Consider the following 17,943-nt stretch of genomic DNA (forward strand, 5'->3'; position numbering starts at 1 on the left):
TTTGGTTTCAAGGAAATTCCATAATACCATTTTCTCATTTATATGACAAAGTTGGCATTAATCGGATAATTATGGACGAGTTTAAAGAATTTTTTGAGATAAGTATTTTATTATGGCACCACTACTAGGATGACCATAGAAGGTTTATGAGCTCCTTATAATCTTATCAACAATTTAACTGTAATTTTTATATCAAAGTTTTTTTTAAGTAGATTGTATTTACCACAGTTAGGGAGCCTTACTTGCCCCAAAATTAAGCCTAAAAATTATGAATTTGTTTTGTATGTAATTAATAAAAATAATGGTAATGTAAATAACTTCACAATGCTTAAATTATCTTACTAATTTAAAATAATTTAAAATGTCAGAGGGGTTTACAAAATTAAATTTATATTCGTCATTTATATTACAACTTTCTGAAATTTGCAATGCTGTTCCAAATATAAAAATATGTAAACATAAATTATGCCATTACAATACATTATAATGTAGTACAAATGGTTAGGATTCAAACCAATTTCTACTTAAACAGTACAAATTACAAAACAGTTTCTCAATTACATTACAATATTAGAACTTGAAAATCTTGGCCCATAAAAATCTAATCATAATTTTTTTTTCATTCCTTAATTATTAAAAAAATTTTAGTCTTAGTTTTGCAATAAGTTGTATATAAAGATTTTTTTCAAATACTAACTTTGAACATGTATTTGGATAGGGTATAAGGGTCTTCAAAGATAAATATAATTTTATAAAAAATAAAACTTAATTTTTCCTTAATTTATTCAAAATTGTGAGTAGATAGATATATTTGATGAATAATTGTGAATAGCTTATGTGTTTTCTGACAGACCAAATGCAAACATGTTACTCTGTACAGCGGTTTTGTTTGTCATGATTTATGTTTTAGAGTCATAAGGTTGAGAAAAGGTTACTACGACATTTAATAAGCATCCTTAATTGTAGTTGTTTCCTTTTTGAGGGTAATATTAACCTATTATGTTTTTGTAATTAATATTTAATAATTTTAATTATAGATTTAATAATTTACTAGTACATTTACCATTTCTCACTAACAGCAATAATATTGCATTCTAATGTTTGTAAATATATTGAATTAATGTATTTTGCAGTGCTCAATATTATTTAAATAGAACAGAAAAATACTAACTTTCGTTAATCACAAAGAAAAACTAATTCAACATATTTGCATTATCAAATATGTATATATACTTTTATATGAATATATAAATGTAAAAAAAGTATGTATAAAAAAATATATATATATATGTTTATATATATATATATATATGTTTATATATATATATATATATATATATATATATATATATATATATATATATATATATATTATATATATATATCATACTTTTTTATGTATCTATGTATCTACATACATATTTATGCATTCTTATAAAAGTTTAGCTATTGAATTATTATATAGTTTTTTTATTTAATATCTTGCAAAGGTATATATATTTTCTATCTTCATTTAGCAAGTTAGACATCTAAAGAAATCTAGTTTACAAATTAATGAATCTGTTAACAAAAAAATGGAGGCTCAAGAGGTAATCACACTTCAATTTGGAAGTTATTCAAATTATGTGGGGGCACACTATTGGAACTTGCAACAAAAAGCAATTTTAGATTCAGATGAAGAAGATAATATAAAACTATTTAAATCTAGTGTTGGAAAACATAAGAATAAATTTCCTCGTACTATTTGTTTTGATATAAAAAACAGTCTTAAAACTTTAAAAGAAGATGGATCTTTTACTGATGAATTTAAGCATAAGGAAAATATAAATGGGTTACCTTTTGAATGTGAACCTGTGTTGTATGAGCAAGATTTGTTAAAAAAAAATCTCTCAAAAGAGTCAAAAGATTTTGAGGAAACTGTTACTACATGGACTGACTTTATGGAATTTGAGTTACAAGAGAATTCATTGCAGTTGCTTTCAAATAATTACAATGATGGAGAAAGTTTCACCTGTTTTGGATTGGGAAAACAAGAGTTTTTGAATATTCGTGAAGAATTTGAAGATAAATTACATTTTTGGGTTGAAGAATGTAACAATTTAGAAGGCTTTCAGGTAGTAAGTTTTTGTTTTAAGCAGTTTACTTTTTTAATAATTTTGTTTGTTTATTTTTTTACATGTAAATAACTTTTGGGCAGATAACTCTGAATAACTCTATCTGGTTACTGTTTTGTAGAAGGCTTTCTAGGCAAAGACTTAATATAAGCAGGGATAAACAGAAAAATTATATTAATCAACCTTGCTCCTCTTTTTTATCTAATAGGTTTGCATAGTTGTAAACCTGTGTTTCATTGTTTTCTGTCTTGGATGATAAATGCTGGATCTTTATTGACTCATGGGCTTTTGCTTGTGCCTCCTTGGTAGTGGTAATGCAACTCTTTCTGTTATCAACTAATAAGATTTCAGCTCAATAACTTAGTTTAATGGTTCAGAAGCTAGGTGACCATTAAGTGACTTTCCATTTGTTTTCAATTTTAAATCTTGAAAAATTCATTAACCTGCTTACTCTTTGTGATACTAATTTAAATTCAGCTATTTTAACTTTGCATCTTAGTGGCCATGGTGATTATCTTTTGATTTACTAAGACTCAAATAGCCGCATGCTTGGACTAGACATATGTTTATTGTGTAACAAGATTGAAATTCTCAAACTCTTTTATGTGCTTTTGTTTAGCACCACTTCAATCAATCATCTTTTTTCCTGTTCTTTATGGTTCTTCTTTGTACAAATACTACATTCTTGAACACTCTTGATTGTTATTTCTGATTAAATTGATTGAGCCCTTTTCTCTTTATTCCTCAGCCAATATTGCTATTACTGTTAAATAATTATAATTAACTTTTCATTTTTTTCACTAGCTGCCAACCTTCAGTCTCTCATAAGCTTGCAATTTGAGCCTCTTGTAAGCTTGCATCTGTTTTTTTTTTTTTTTTTTTTTAATATTGCCATGGTTACTGCTCCAGTAAGCTATTATTTCTTTTTTCAGCAAACAAAAATCAATCTTGCATGACTTGTCAACAAGCAAAGTTTATTCTCTTAATTGTTTCTTCCTACTCAAGTGGTTTTATTTATCTACTTTTTTTTTCTTGCTCACTTTTTAGAATTCGCTTCTGTTATGTATATGTTATACTGCACTCATTACTTACAATTATTGCTCGTTAACTCTCTTACTTCCTGTTAACTCCCATATAATAATGCTTGCTAACAGATTTGTTGGGTGTGAATTTTAAAAAAATGGTATTTTGCACTACAATTTTGATTTATTATTGCACTACAATTGCACTACAAGTGCACTTACATTGCACTATTTGATTTATTATTGCACTACAATTTTGATTTATTATATTTTATTATATTGATTTTTAATACAAAATAATTTTTCTCACAGTTTTTCTTGGTTTTACTTTATATAAAAATTATTTATAAATATTTTATTTACATTTACTATTTATAATGTTATTTGTAAAATTACTATTACGTAAAAATAAAACTATTATGTAAAATTATTATATTATTATTACTACAATTATTACTACAACTACTACAAATAATTAAAAAGTAGTATATAGAAAAATAAAATGACACCAACAGCAGAATTGTTTAATACTGAACAGCTTCAGTATTAAACAAAATAGTTTTGTTTCTTTAATTCTATGTTAAATCAACTTGGTGATCATACAGAGTTTTTCAAATGTTTATTTCTAATACTGGTTGAATGAAAAGTTCTGAAATCAACATCTCTTAACAAAATCAAAATTTATTTGGTATTTTAATATTTTATCTTCAAAAGGAACACACAAACAGTTTTACTTTGATGTGTCAATTCTTTATTACTAATCATTTGAAGTTAACATATCAGTGTATTTTTTTTACAGTAGGAAAAAAAAAAAGAAATATTCAGTGATAAAGTTTTTTATTTTTGAAGTTTTTTGAATCGACATCAGAAATTCATACAAAAATAAAAATGTTAAATTAGCTCCTTCATTATGAATTGTGAAAGATTTTAGAGTTTAATTGTGATTTTTCAAGCATTTAAGATAAATTAAGTAGTGTATATCTAAAACTTGCAACAACAACAGAAATCAATGATTGCTCATTGATTTCTGTTGTTGTTGATATTTGTCTATGATATTATGTGTAAAGATATTGTGCTTAGTCTTGCTTTTTTTTGCTTAGTCAAAGTTTGACTAAGCACAAAATTGCTAATTATTAGAAATTTTGTGCTTAGTCAGAACTTTTCTGAGATGCTTATGGTATTAAATACCATAAGCATCTCAGAAAAGTTCTCTAAATTTTGTTTTACAAAAATTACAAACAAAAAACCTGTTTGGAATGTAAGTGTTGTATCATACTGGTTTGTGCATTATGTTTGATTTCTGTATATTATTATGAGACTTCAATCCAGCTAAGTTAATTTTTTGTTTCATAATTTTGTTTTATATTTTAGTTATTGGCTAATCGCATTTATTTTATTAAATCTATTTTTGTTACTAATTATATAACAAATATAGCTTTTTATATGTATTTTTTATATGAACAATTTTGCTATCAATAAATCTGCTTCAAGTTAGAAGTTCAAAGAAAACAAAGAAGTTGAAGAAAATAAAAGCAGAAGATTTAAAAATCTGTAATTTGTATTGTCCAAGGAAAAAAACTTGATAAATTAAAGTTTTTTGAACATGAAGGAATAGTTACTATGGCTGCAACTTCTTTTTAACAGTAAACAAGTCAGCAGTGAAACAAGGGGAAAATTGGTGAATGTGAAACATTCTTCTTCAATCTTTCAATCCTCTTGTTTCAGCAGTGAAACAAGAGGATTGAAAGATTAAAGAAGAATGTTTCACAATAAAGTAGCCTCCTTGACTGTAATGGCCCTCTTGACCTTGGGTGGTGAATAACATAAAAAAAAAAAAAAATTGAAAGGAGGGTCAAAGTTAAAGTGAGAAATGAAAGTTCATATAAAAGTTTACATATAAGAATTTTAAATTCAGAGTTTATTTTTTTCAAGAATAAAAATAATCAATTATTATTCATTCAAGTATTAAATATTTGTTTAAAATTTTTTGAAAGTATTTTGAAAAATGTCAAGACTATAACATTCACTTATGTCACAAACCAATTCTAAATTTTGTTACAGTAAATGTAGATAAAGTCAGATTTTTGTGTTTATATGTAAATCTAATGCAACTAGAAGTTGCATTAGATTAATTCTTTGTTAAAACCAAGAAATCTAAAAAGAAGTAATAGATTTAGTGTTTATCATTATTTATATTTATTATTATTTTATACTTATTATTTGTATAATTACTATATTTATCAAATTGATTAGTTTTTTATGCCCAGGATGATTTTTTAACAAAGTCAATTTTATTAGGAGGGTTGCCCTTCTAATAAAATTGACATTGATAAAAAATTTCTTAATACTGTCTACAAGAGTTCGCTTTGTGATCTGTCTGTAACCATGAGTATTGATGAGTATAGCAATGTTTATAATTAGTTGTTTGTTAGATTAGATTTAATGTAGTTGCACTATTGGTTACTGTAATAAACCAAGGGTTACTGGAGGTTACCGATCAGTTACTACTATTGCTTTACCTACAGGAGTTGAAAAAAAAAAATTCCTTTATTCAGTGTTGTACATTAAAAATCAACTAAGAATTGAGAAAGCCGGCGAATCCGTTGTTTTAATTATTTAATCTAAAAGCATAAAAAATAATCATGTTTAAGTTAAACAACTTTGTCTTTTGATTATTTCCCTCTGCCAAGAGGTTAAGGTTGTTTTTGATGGCATTTTTTTTTGTTAGAGGGTATTTCCTTTTTAGACGAGGTACAAAAGTGCAACGTAAATGTAGTTGGGCAATTATTTGTGCTTATCTTTTTACTTTATTATTTGTGCTGCACCCTGGTGGCAAAACAAAAGAATCTTAAATTAAATTTTCATCAAGTTTTAAGTATTAATTTAAGTTAAAGTTTAAACAAGCTAGCTTTGGAGTATGGTTCTGAAAGTTTTTAAGAAAATTTAAGTTTAATAACGAAAGTATTTTTAAAATTAAAATGTTTCGGGACTAAGCTCGTCACTTTGTTTCATAAACACAAGGTTTTAAAACTGGTTTCAGACGCTCAACTTTGATATGTTGGCGCGACTTACGTATTGGTTATTTTGAAAGTATTGTACTTTGCTGGATTGTCATTTTTTGTGTGTGTTTGTTTATTAACATTAATTACATTTTTAAAAGTTTTTGTTAAAAATTAATAGATAAGTAATTATTTAGGTATAAATTGCAAACTTCTTTTAAGGTATATATAAATATATATTATTATTATTATTATTAATTTTATTACTGTTATTAATATATACTATATATATATATATAATATATATTATATTCATTATATATTAGATATTGGTATAATTTGATATAATTTAGGTATGGATTGCATTGCAAACTTTCATTTAAACTGCATTTTTAGAAATATTCTTAAACAATAAAATGTTGTTTAAATTAAACAGCGCTTGTATTAGTTTTGTAAAGTTCTTATCTGAAGTTATTACAACATCAGTAACTTTGCATAGCACAACGCGCTAGGATGGACCCCAGTGGTCACAAGACGTGTTATAAGCGTTTTAAAAGCGTATTAATACATTTTAATACTTGTATTAGACGTTTAAAATAAATCTTGTTCCCACTCAGTATTATAACTGTAATTGTAAAAATTGTACAAGTCCAATAACACAATACAATATAGTAATATTGTATAGTAAAATCAGAGAAATAATAATTTTTTTTTTTTTTTTCGATAATGTATTGTTGTGATGACTATATTTATAATAATAATATATATAAAATAACTATTATATTCTATAATAATTCGATTATTTTTTGATTTTAAGAATTATTACAGTAAAAAGGACTTTAACGTAAAAAGGATTTATTTAACATTTCTGTAATAAACACACAGAATCTACAAAAATAGAATAATTAAAAAATAGAATAATTAAAAAATAGAAACTCAGGCCCGTAGGAACCACCCGGTTCCTACGGGCCTAAGTTTAGACTATTATATATTATAATATATATAATTATTATTGTAGTGTATTGTGTTACTATTCATTAAAGTCCAAAAGCTATTGTATTTTGTAAATACAAAAATTTGTAAATAATGTAAATACATTCTTTTTTCACTTATTTACTATTATTTAGTTAATGTCTAAACAAGTGAACTACTTTTTTGGGGGACAATATTTTGCAACAATTTTTGCACTCTTTCAGATTTCTTATCACCTATCAGGACCGTACCATGAAGTTTTAGGCGGGGTCGTTTTTAAAAATGAAGCAGTTAAGAATGCTAAATAAATATTTCTTTTGGTTTTCGTAACAAAATTTGCGCAAAAACAAAGAGTAATTGGTATAAAAAAGGGATCGCACATAACAACCCCTACCACGGTCGGGCAAGCCTATCTAGGATTGTATTTCTAAACTGTTTGCAAAATATTGTCTGTCTGATGGCAGTCTTACTACAATATAATATGTACAATGTAATTTGCAAAATAACATTGGTAAATTATTTTATTAAGTATATCCAATAGTACTAGAATAAATTATAAATTATTAGTTTCACTTTATTTCAAGGTTACATGGCATGATGACTAGACTTTTAAATTTTTAATATATTAACTTTTTCGCTTAGATATTGGGCATTTCCATTTCTGTGCGTGATTTTTTGAATTTATTTATGTTTACAATTAAACTGGAACTATAAGCAATATACAGCTGGAACTGAAAGCAATATACATATTACAATGATTATTCTTAAAGAAAAATTATAATAAAAATATTTTAGGCTAAATGTCTGAATGAACATTTAAATATTTTTATCTGAATGTTTAAATATATTTTTATCTTTTTATATTTTTTGTTTGTTAATGTTGCAATATACTTCAGCTAGAAATATACTTCAGCTAGAAATATACTTCAGCTAGAAATATACTTCAGCTAGAAATATACTTCAGCTAGAAATATACTCCAGCTAGAAATATACTTCAGCTAGAAATATACTCCAGCTAGAAATATACTCCAGCTAGAAATATACTTCAGCTAGAAATATACTCCAGCTAGAAATATACTTCAGCTAGAAATATACTTCAGCTAGAAATATACTCCAGGTAGAAATATACTTCAGCTAGAAATATACTTCAGCTAGAAATATACTTCAGCTAGAAATATACTCTAGATAGAAATATACTTCAGCTAGAAATATACTCCAGCTAGAAATATACTTCAGCTAGAAATATAATTCAGCTAGAAATATACTTCAGCTTGAAATATACTCTAGCTAGAAATATTTGATGACTGCTATTTCCCATTGCAAATATATTAAATACGACTTTTAGGGATATAATATTTCACTTGAAATACTCGCAAGCAATTTATTTTCATAAAACTAACAACATGAATTTGAAAAATTTGCAAATTGGTCATTTTATTGTTAATTTTTTAAAAAGCAAGTAGACAGGTATACTTGCCTATCTATAAATGACAATTGATGTGTTTTTGTTTTATTTTCTTTAAATTTCAATTTATATTTTTTGTCGGTTTATTTACTCCTTTATCTATATGTATGCATATTTATTTACGCTATTTTGCTTTGTCGTTGTTATCATGAATTATTATAAAAGTGAACAAAATACAAACTTGGCGGTCAAAAAGAAAATATATTATACGAAAATGCTCAGCAAAAACTGTAGTAAATGAGGCCTGGGAACATAAAAAGATAATTATATTAAATTTGTCGACAAATATAAATATAGTTTATAATAGTGAAAGTTATAACTTAATTGCTTAGGCTCATATCAGTGCGAGCAAAGCAGACACTTTGCCAAAAGTATCAAATTTTTGTAATTCTACACACGGACACGGACTTGGTATTTTTTTAAAAAATAAAAGTTTTTTAAAAACTAGTTTTGCATAGTTTAAGCAAATATAGTTTTGTTTTTTCAATTTTTAATATGTTGTGATTTTACTTGACGTTGTAAAAGTTGAAATTCAAACCATTGGAAACGTTAAAAAATTTCGAATCCGACGAAAAGAATAAGAATGATTGATAGTATTGTTAATTACGGTTTATGTTTGTTCAAAATTGCAATACAAAAGAATATTTTAACGACCGTAATTTCGAACAAAGCAAATAAAATAAAATAAAAACTAGGTTAACAAAACAAAACAATATTGTTTCGAGTAAAGCAGTAAGAAAAACGAAAATCCTTAGGAAATTTAAAGTACATTTTTCTATCTACCAATAGCCATAAAAAAAAACTTTCTTACTAAAATAAAAACATGATTTAATTTATGTTGAAATAAATATACGTTTACATAAATAATTATGAAAACATGTTGAATTGAAAAGGTAAAAATATATTTTTGAGAACTGTAACTTGTAATACTATGAAAATCTCACCTTTATATATATTTTTTCCAATAAAAGAAAATCTATCTGACTAAAAATTCTTCCAAGGTTTAAAATAAAAATCTCTCATTAAAAATTTCTTTAAAAATTTTCTCATTATTCACTGAATAATTTATTATTTTTATAAAAACATTGTTCACCCTAAAACGTTTTTACAAGATTTTTTTATTTTTTATTTAAATACTATAACAATGAGTCATTTGACCTTGTACAATTATAAATGCAAGAAATTTTTCTCATTTACTTTATTCCTTAGCGTAGTATTTGAAATGAATTTGAATACGGTGTTTAGGAATTTGAGTGTAATTTGTGCATTAACAATGCTTTATTTCAACTTTAGGTATTTACTGATTTTCATAGTGGTTTTAGTGGATTATCATCGCAGTGCGTGGAAGATCTTCGCGATGAATATAACAAAAAGTGTTTACTTTCGTATTTAAACTGGCCCGTACATTTATTAAACAAAGAAAATTGTATATATGAAGACATCAACGCTGCTTTAGCTTTTCGTTCATACATGGATTTTTGTGACCTTTCTGTAATCCAAAGTTTACAAAAAGAAATGTTTGATCAGAAATCTTTAAATGTTGTCAACATTGAGAACATAAATTACAAGGTCAGTTTTATGAGATTCAAAATTCGAAATAATTACAATAATTGGAAAATAATTCTAAATAGCATTATTTTTAAATTATTTTAACTAATTGTTTTTAATTATTTATTTATTTTAAATAATTGATTTAATTAAAATGTAATATCACATCGTTTTTCAACAGTGTTAATATTATTCTATATTACTTTATACGAACTTCTTATAATATTTTTAATTTAAATAAGGATAATATGAGCTAAATATACGGCGTCTTTAAACGAATTTCACCTTTAGGGTCGTCCTATAATTACGTCACGCTTCAGGTGGAGGGGGAGGGGTTGTTAGTGGTTTTGTGACGACTCGTACAGGACTCGACACTAAAGAGTTACGATGTTGTGACAAGGAGGAGGGGGTCAAAAGTTTCTTGACCCTTTTGTCTGTTCCATCTTTTAGCAATTTTTGACCCTTAAACTCATTTATTAAATACGTTTAAAAAGCACAAAATAAGTTTTGGATGTATAACTGCATAACTAAAAGTAGCGACCAAAAGAAATTTATTTCCAAACAAACTTCTCGAAAAAACTGTTAACAATCTTTCTAAAATTATAATTTGTTTTTAAATTCTAATTCAAAATATAATTTCCTTTTATTAACTTATTACATTTTAGTCTTTTTATCTAAAACATTAACTGCCCAAATCCTTCCAATAAATAAAGATCCTACTTCTTATAGTTATTATAGATAATTGCATATAAATGCAAAATAAGCGTGCTGGGAACATATTAAACAATCACGCGTTGCGTGGATAATTGCGTAGTTATCAAGCAATAGAAAAATATTTTATATACTCTAAATGCATTGAAATCATATATGACTCAATCATTATTATAACATCATTTGCTAAATGTGCACAATAGGGTTCTTCCATCAATGCAACAATGATGTTTGTTCTTGGAATATTTACAGCACAATCTTCTTTGCTTCATTGCTTCAGCATTATCATCTTTGCTTCAAAGTCTCTTAAAACACTTTAAAACAGCTATGTACTTGATTTTTACCATTGCACCTAGCATATGGTGATAGATGCATCGATTGAACTGATAGCTGAACCAAAATTGCCACAGATTTGCAGTGAAGGTTACTGCAGTTTCAAGTTCACATCTTCTAGAGTTCCATCTTGCACTGTGCAATGGTGGAGTCTTATTCCACTTAATTTTTGATAATTTGTAATGATTTTTTAAATAAGAAAAGCCGTCACATAATTCATAAAAAAATCTGTCATCATAAAATCAACTCGCCATCCTAAGTTTATGTTATGCTTAGGCTCTCCATATTTATAATTATTTTAAAGGTTTTTATAATTTTTGTTTAAGTCCTTTACATTTTAAATCAAAAGCAGGGTTTGTTGATTTCTAATTAAGAAAGTCATAAAACATGTTTTAAAAGAAGATTCAGGGCTAACATATAAGCCCAAATATTGTGTTTTAGTAAAGTCTCTGGTTACCATTGAATTTTCTTGCCTTCACTGCTGTTGTCTCACATGCTCTTACTAAGGGGGCATCCATAAAGTAGGTAATTTAGGTTTTCCCCTCCTTTTACGTATTTGTATGCTTTCAACGATCGTATCTATTGCGTGCATACGCATTATTTATTACAAAATCACCTACCTTTCCTAACCTAAAATTTTTTAAAACATTAACTAAAAAACTTTCAGCTAATTCAACACTTCTCTGTTACATGACAAAATGGTTTTTGAATTTGTGAAATTCTATGGTTTGTTAAAAAAAACGTTTTTAGGTTGGTAGGCATTACTTATACGCGCGTACAACTAATTTTTTCTTAGTTGTACGCGCGTGAAACTAATTTTTTCTCAGTTGTACGCGCGTATTAAAACATAAGCTATTACTATCTAAGGAGTTTAAACGGTAGGAATCAATAATAATGATTATTCTCGACGCAGCAAGTTTATCAGTTGCCAGCTCCGTTATTTCTCTGCCTTGTCATAAACGATGAGCTCTATGGTTTAATTAAATTTCTAACCATAAGTACTACTTTGCGCAGGATTTAATTAGCATAATAAATTAAAGCAACCTTTAACAACGATAAAACTGGTCTTTAGGAAACAGACGTTTGAAGAGACAACATGAAGTTTCTTAACCACTTCACTCGTGTTTTCCATCGATAGTTTGAAAATAATTAAGCTTCAACAGATTCTAATTATCAGCAATTCTCGTGCTATTCTAACTTTTCGTTTGATTATTATTATTTCTATTATTTATTTCTCAAACTCGGAATAGGCTGTGTAAACTCTGTCCATTCATATTTTGCTCATGGATATTCTGAGATTCATCCGACCAATGACATTATTGAAAATAATTGACTTTAGTCTCTTTAATGAACTTAATTATGTTGTATAAACTGTTATATTAATTATGTTGAGCCTTCTATTTTATATTTAAAAGTAAGATTTTATAAAATCTTTTATAAAAGCTCATTAAATTATGATATAGGAAAACGAGGTTTAAATTATGATACAAGAAAACGAGGTTTAAAATCATCATCTTAGTAACTCTCATATGTTAAAAGTTAATTAAACTTTTATTTTTTGCTGTGGAACATGGAATATTGGTAATATTTAGTATTTTAATTTTCACAACTTTTAATGCAATTTAATTTTTTCAACTTTTGGGGCCGTCCAGAAATGATGTCAGTAATTTTTCCTGGTTTTTCGACCCCCTCAAACTCTACCAATTTTAGGCCGACTTCTCATTAAAAATAATGTCAGTTTTTATACCTAAAGAAATACTACATAAATCATTTTTTAAAACAATTTCATTTTTTTCAATTTTGTTGTATAGGCTGTTTTGGAGCTTAATCACCCAAATACATCAAGGGCTTTTGTGATGACATCTTCTGTATATATTGATATTAAAATTACTATAAGTAGTTTCTTTTGCAAAATAATAATAATAATGAACGTGTTGTTATCGGTTTTTATAAAGTCAAAAACAAAGATAAAATAGCGTGCCTCCAAATTTAATTATTAGACCGGTTTTTTTGGTATTTAAAAGTTCAAACAAGACAAGTTCAAGGAATCAGTTTTCTACTGTCAATCTCTCTTGATACATAAAAACTGATCTCAAGATATTTTTTTTCTTTGTCAATAAATAATATTGTTATTTTATTAATGATAACTTCTCGGTAATAAGACTATTTAGGTCTCAGTGATAAAGCCTTCATCTTGCTCCATCCAACTATATTATTTTTTTATTTTTTTGTGCATTGTAAACATTTTTAAACCGCGAAATAAACTCAACTTAATTAAAAATGTAAATTAAAGTATAAAAATACGGCGTAATATTTGTTTTAAACTCCCATGCAAGTGTTTAAAAAATTATGTATTTAATAATTTTATTATATTATTTCACTATTTTTATTATATTATTTCACTAACTGATTTTATCTACTTTAGCCCAATCTACAATACCACACAAGTGCTGTTCTTGCTGCTACAATTGATTGCACCTCTTTGTCATGGCGACTACCTAATAGAAAGATAAGTATGTCGGAGCAATGCTATTTAATAAGTCAAGGTACGCGCACTTTTGCTGGTTCAGCTTTCAGCGTTCCTTTTGTTAAAAATTCTAACACATTATTGGAGAAACTTTACAGCATGGATAGTTATTATGATTCTTTGGTTTTTACTCTCAGTCCTTATGCTTCTAAATCGCTGGTTCCTTTCAGTCAGTTTATTACGTTACGGAATATTCCTGAAAATATGATCATACCCTCAGTAATTAAACCTGCATTATTACAGTCGTTGGGATTAAATTCCAACATATTTAATTTAAACCCTACTAGCGTGTTAGACTTTTTTTCATCCAAGTTTTATCCATCAGAAAGTACGATTTCGCATTCTTTTTATTCAAAACAAAGACTTGATTTAGGATTTCCCTTTCCTTCTATCATTAATGGAAAATCTGGTCATGAAAAAGATCTTTACAACAATGTTACTTCTATGGGAGCACTTTATTCATCGCCAAGTTTTAATTTAGTGCTGAACGAAGTTGTCAAACGAATCAAAAAACTTAGTAATTCTAAAAAACATGTTTTACAAGAATTTGATCTTAATAACGATCTAGCAAAAGAGTTAATAGAAGATTTGCAAAATCTAGCTTATATTTATGATGATTGTACACTTTTGTTGTGATTTGTTGTATTTACAATTTCACCTTTCCTTTCGAAACAAAGTCTTACTCATATTTATGATGATTGCAAACTTCTTTTGTGATTTGTTGGATTTATAATTTAACCTTTCTTTTAAAACGGTAGTTGTTATTCGACTGTTAGTTTTTGTGCGATTCTTAGTTATTGTTCGATTGGTTAATCGATTGTAAAAAGTGTTTGATTAGTTATTTGATTGCTTGTTTCTATTCCATTGGTAATTGCTATATTTTTAATAGCTTTTAAACATAAATGTCATATGTATGACATTAAAAAAAAAATTTTAATTAACTTTTTTAATTTTTAACTGAAGTTGTTCTTTTCGACACTTTCTTCATTATTATGCTTACTCTAATTTTAAAGATCTCGTTAAATTAAACTGTTACAATACAACAACAAGCATAGCAAACATGTTTTTCATGTTTTTCAAAACCACGTTGACAAAAACTGATGTTCATTTTTCTTTTCAGTAAAGATCATTTTGCATTCTTTTTTTTTTTAATTTCTCTCATAGACTTTAGTTAGAAAATCGTTTTATCAATATGATTGTAAAATAGTTAAGCTAATGTCTGCTTTATGTCTTATTGGACTCTCTTCTAGACAAAGTCCGAAAATGCATTGTAAACGTAGTTGGTCCCGCTCTCTGCCAAGGTTGAGCCTCTCTCCCATCGTCGTTAAGTTGTATCTTTTCTCTTTTCTACAAATACTATCATGGTCGCTGCTTAAAGGAATTGTCATCTCTAGTTCCATCAACTAAAACTCATTCTCGCTTGACTCGTCATTCAGTAAGTCTCATTGCTCAAAAAAGCACTTTGCTTAAAGTATAAACTTTTTGGCAAGGCTCGTTTTTGTCGATAGCCTTGTTACACAGACGCCCCTTTTTTACGGCAATCAACGTAAAGCTTTGTTTCACGTTTTAATACCGTAGCGGAGATAATTTATTAGGAAAAAAATGTCCTTGAACGACTAATATCTAAATTTTTAAAATATTCAATCCTCATCTTTCAAAAAAAAAATAAGGGCGTTTAAGGAGGATCCATCGTAAAAAAACTAAATTATTTAAAATTTTTAATACGGTTTTTTTTTAATTAAATTATGAACAATAAATAAAACTGTAAAATAAAAAACATTTTAAAAAATATTTTAAACTACAAAATACGCAAAAAGTGAGTTACGTAAACAACTGCTGCTTGAAAAATGCTCGTGCTATCAAGCTACAAATTTTATATTTTGTTTTGTTTCATAATGGCAGTTAAATTAGTGAATAATCCAAAAATTTGATCAGATGACAAGGAAATACAAATTTTTTGATAAAAAAAATATTTCTGTTGAAGCTCCTGCTTCAGGAACTACTTTAAAGTATTATAAACAACTGCTGAAAATTTGGACGTTTAACTATGAGCGAATTTTAAGATATCGTTGTTCTAAGATTACAACATTCGAAACAATGAAGAAAAATTCAAAAGAAATCAATAATAAGGTAAAGATGTTCATTAAGCGATCTACGAGTAAAACAATAGAAAAACATAAACACAGAATATTTTAAAAGATAGTAGATATATTTTAAATAACGCAGATATCGATTATTTAAATTTTTATATGATATAAAAAGTAGAAACTGACAACCAGTTGTGGTTGCTATGCGCGTTGCTATGGATAATTGTTAACAAAAGTTGACAATTTTGTTGTTTTAAACAAATTTTTTATGTAAAAAATAATTAAAAGTCACTTTCTTCTAAAAGATAGGTAGCTTTTCTGATAAAAACTTTAATTAAAAAAAAAATCATTTTTTTGTTTTTTTTTTACCATGGATCCAAACGGGCAGGTCATGAATTTTTGGTGTTCAAAATAAGTAACTTCCAGACATGGCGCAAACTTTAAATTTTGTAAAATCGATACTTAAATCAAATGGGAATATTTTACAAAAAGTTAAAGTGGTAGGAGCCTGGGAATGTGAAAAATCGGGACCAACTGTCCCAAATGCGGAAAGAAGAAAAAATTGTTTTGTTTTTTTTCCTCATTTGTGGAAAAATTAATTTATCTAAAAAAATACCTTATTGTTTAAAAATGGCGACCAAGGAAAGTTTGAAACCTTCTCTAATTAAGGAGTTTGTCCACTTTACGAGGTCATAACTTTTGAACGTTAAAATGTTTTTACTAAATGAGAATTTTGCAGATGAATTTTAGTCAAGTTCATAATTGCAGAGTTTTTTTGTAAGTGCTATCATGCTCCCTTTTTTTAAATATTTGGACTTTGAGGCCCTAATATGATGAAAATAATGTTCCTAAACTCTGATTACCATTTTTTTTAACAATATTTGTATTAGTGTAAAATACATCGCTAGAGGTTACTTATCTTGAATAATAAAAAATCTTGAAATTGATTTCTTAATATATATTCAGTTGTTTTTCAATTAGAGAATGGTTTAACCTACACAAATAATTGTTTACATTTATATTTATTTCCATTTGCAATCAATAATCAATAGAAGATACACATATATATTATAACATATTTCATTTTAAAGTAAAACTGTTTTAAAGAAGGTATGTCGGGATTTGTACGTAACAGTGGCTTTAAGCAGGCTTTGTGGATAGTCCTCAAGGCTACTAGAAACTTTGTATCCATTGTCCTAAAACTGTTTAAAATCATAATGAACTCATTCAGAGGCCTGTTCAGACCAAAAACCTAATCCTTTTTTTGGATTTGAATTTGGCAAGGGTGAAAGAAATTCACATGTTTGCTTGATAAAAGCATGCACTTTCGGTGACACTTGTAGACCAAGTTTAACATGAGCATCTTTGTACTCGTTAATAGTTGACTCATATTCAGGTAAAAAAACATGCAACTTTAACAGATTTTAAACATTTTAAGGAGTTAACTATAGAAATGAAATGTTCATCTTTTTCAATTTTTTGAAGATTTTATTAATGCTTCTAACATGTGAATATCTTTTCAAACATTCTCCACCTTTAAATGAAGCTTAGACCTTTGAAAACCTAAAACTTGGTTCCACTGGTTTGCCGATAAATTGATATCCATTGAATGACAATATTTTTCAAGATTATCATCAATTCTGATTGTATTTCCACAAAGTAAATGAAGTTCCATTGGAGCAAAGATTTCAATAACTTACATCAGGCAGAAAACATATTAAAAGCACAAAAGTATTTGTTTACGCCACCATCTTTGTATTTTTCATTACCTATTCCTTCTTTAAGTATTTAAAATCCGCCTCCAACGTTAATGCTCACCTTTAGAATGTAATCTTTTGACAATATTCTCTCCTTTATTACTGTCTCAACAAATCCTTTAATGTTTTTACAATAAACCAATTGTATGGAGTCTTTTTCAAAAATTATTTCTTTAACATCAAAATAATCATTTAAAAACTTATCTTCACTTAATTTCTCTCTAATATTACTTTCATGCGGCCGTGGCGCGGTGGTTGGAGCGCTTGCTTTTTAAGCAGGAGATCCAGGTTTGAAACGAGCTCTTGACATATTTTCGCGTCACAGTAAGGAAGGAGGCGTGAACTTCCTGTTTATATGCACTTCCGCGGTGCTCTGTGACAAGGCTGTTAGGACTTCTTAGGGCACCT

At 27.1% G+C, this 17,943-nt stretch overlaps 2 protein-coding genes across 2 annotated transcripts in view; one reads left to right on the forward strand and one right to left on the reverse strand.

The window, feature by feature from the left end:
- Nucleotides 1–9,598, reverse strand: part of LOC100215190 (probable E3 ubiquitin-protein ligase HECTD2) — a 50,032-nt gene extending 40,434 nt beyond the window's left edge. The window contains exon 1 of the mRNA XM_065794017.1: nt 9,517–9,598. The gene's annotated coding sequence lies outside the window, so the exon portion shown is untranslated. The remainder of the gene's footprint in view (nt 1–9,516) is intronic.
- On the forward strand, nt 1,485–14,443 carry LOC100208133 (protein misato homolog 1). Its single transcript, XM_065794018.1, has 3 exons — nt 1,485–2,114; nt 9,866–10,141; nt 13,590–14,443. Exons 1-3 carry the CDS (start codon nt 1,575–1,577, stop codon nt 14,325–14,327), a joined length of 1,554 nt encoding a protein of 517 aa, XP_065650090.1. The 5' UTR covers nt 1,485–1,574; the 3' UTR covers nt 14,328–14,443.
- Nucleotides 14,444–17,943: the final 3,500 nt, after the last annotated feature.

Source organism: Hydra vulgaris, chromosome 03 (genome assembly GCF_038396675.1).
Source record: "Hydra vulgaris chromosome 03, alternate assembly HydraT2T_AEP".
Lineage (NCBI taxonomy): Eukaryota > Metazoa > Cnidaria > Hydrozoa > Anthoathecata > Hydridae > Hydra > Hydra vulgaris.

Bases quoted from the DNA above. Each gene is read 5' to 3' on its own strand.
- LOC100208133 (XM_065794018.1), top strand. From the start codon at position 1,575: ATGGAGGCTCAAGAGGTAATCACACTTCAATTTGGAAGTTATTCAAAT. The intron at 2,115-9,865 runs GTAGTAAGTTTT...TTTCAACTTTAG, and splicing joins ACAATTTAGAAGGCTTTCAG to GTATTTACTGATTTTCATAG. The intron at 10,142-13,589 runs GTCAGTTTTATG...TATCTACTTTAG, and splicing joins TTGAGAACATAAATTACAAG to CCCAATCTACAATACCACAC.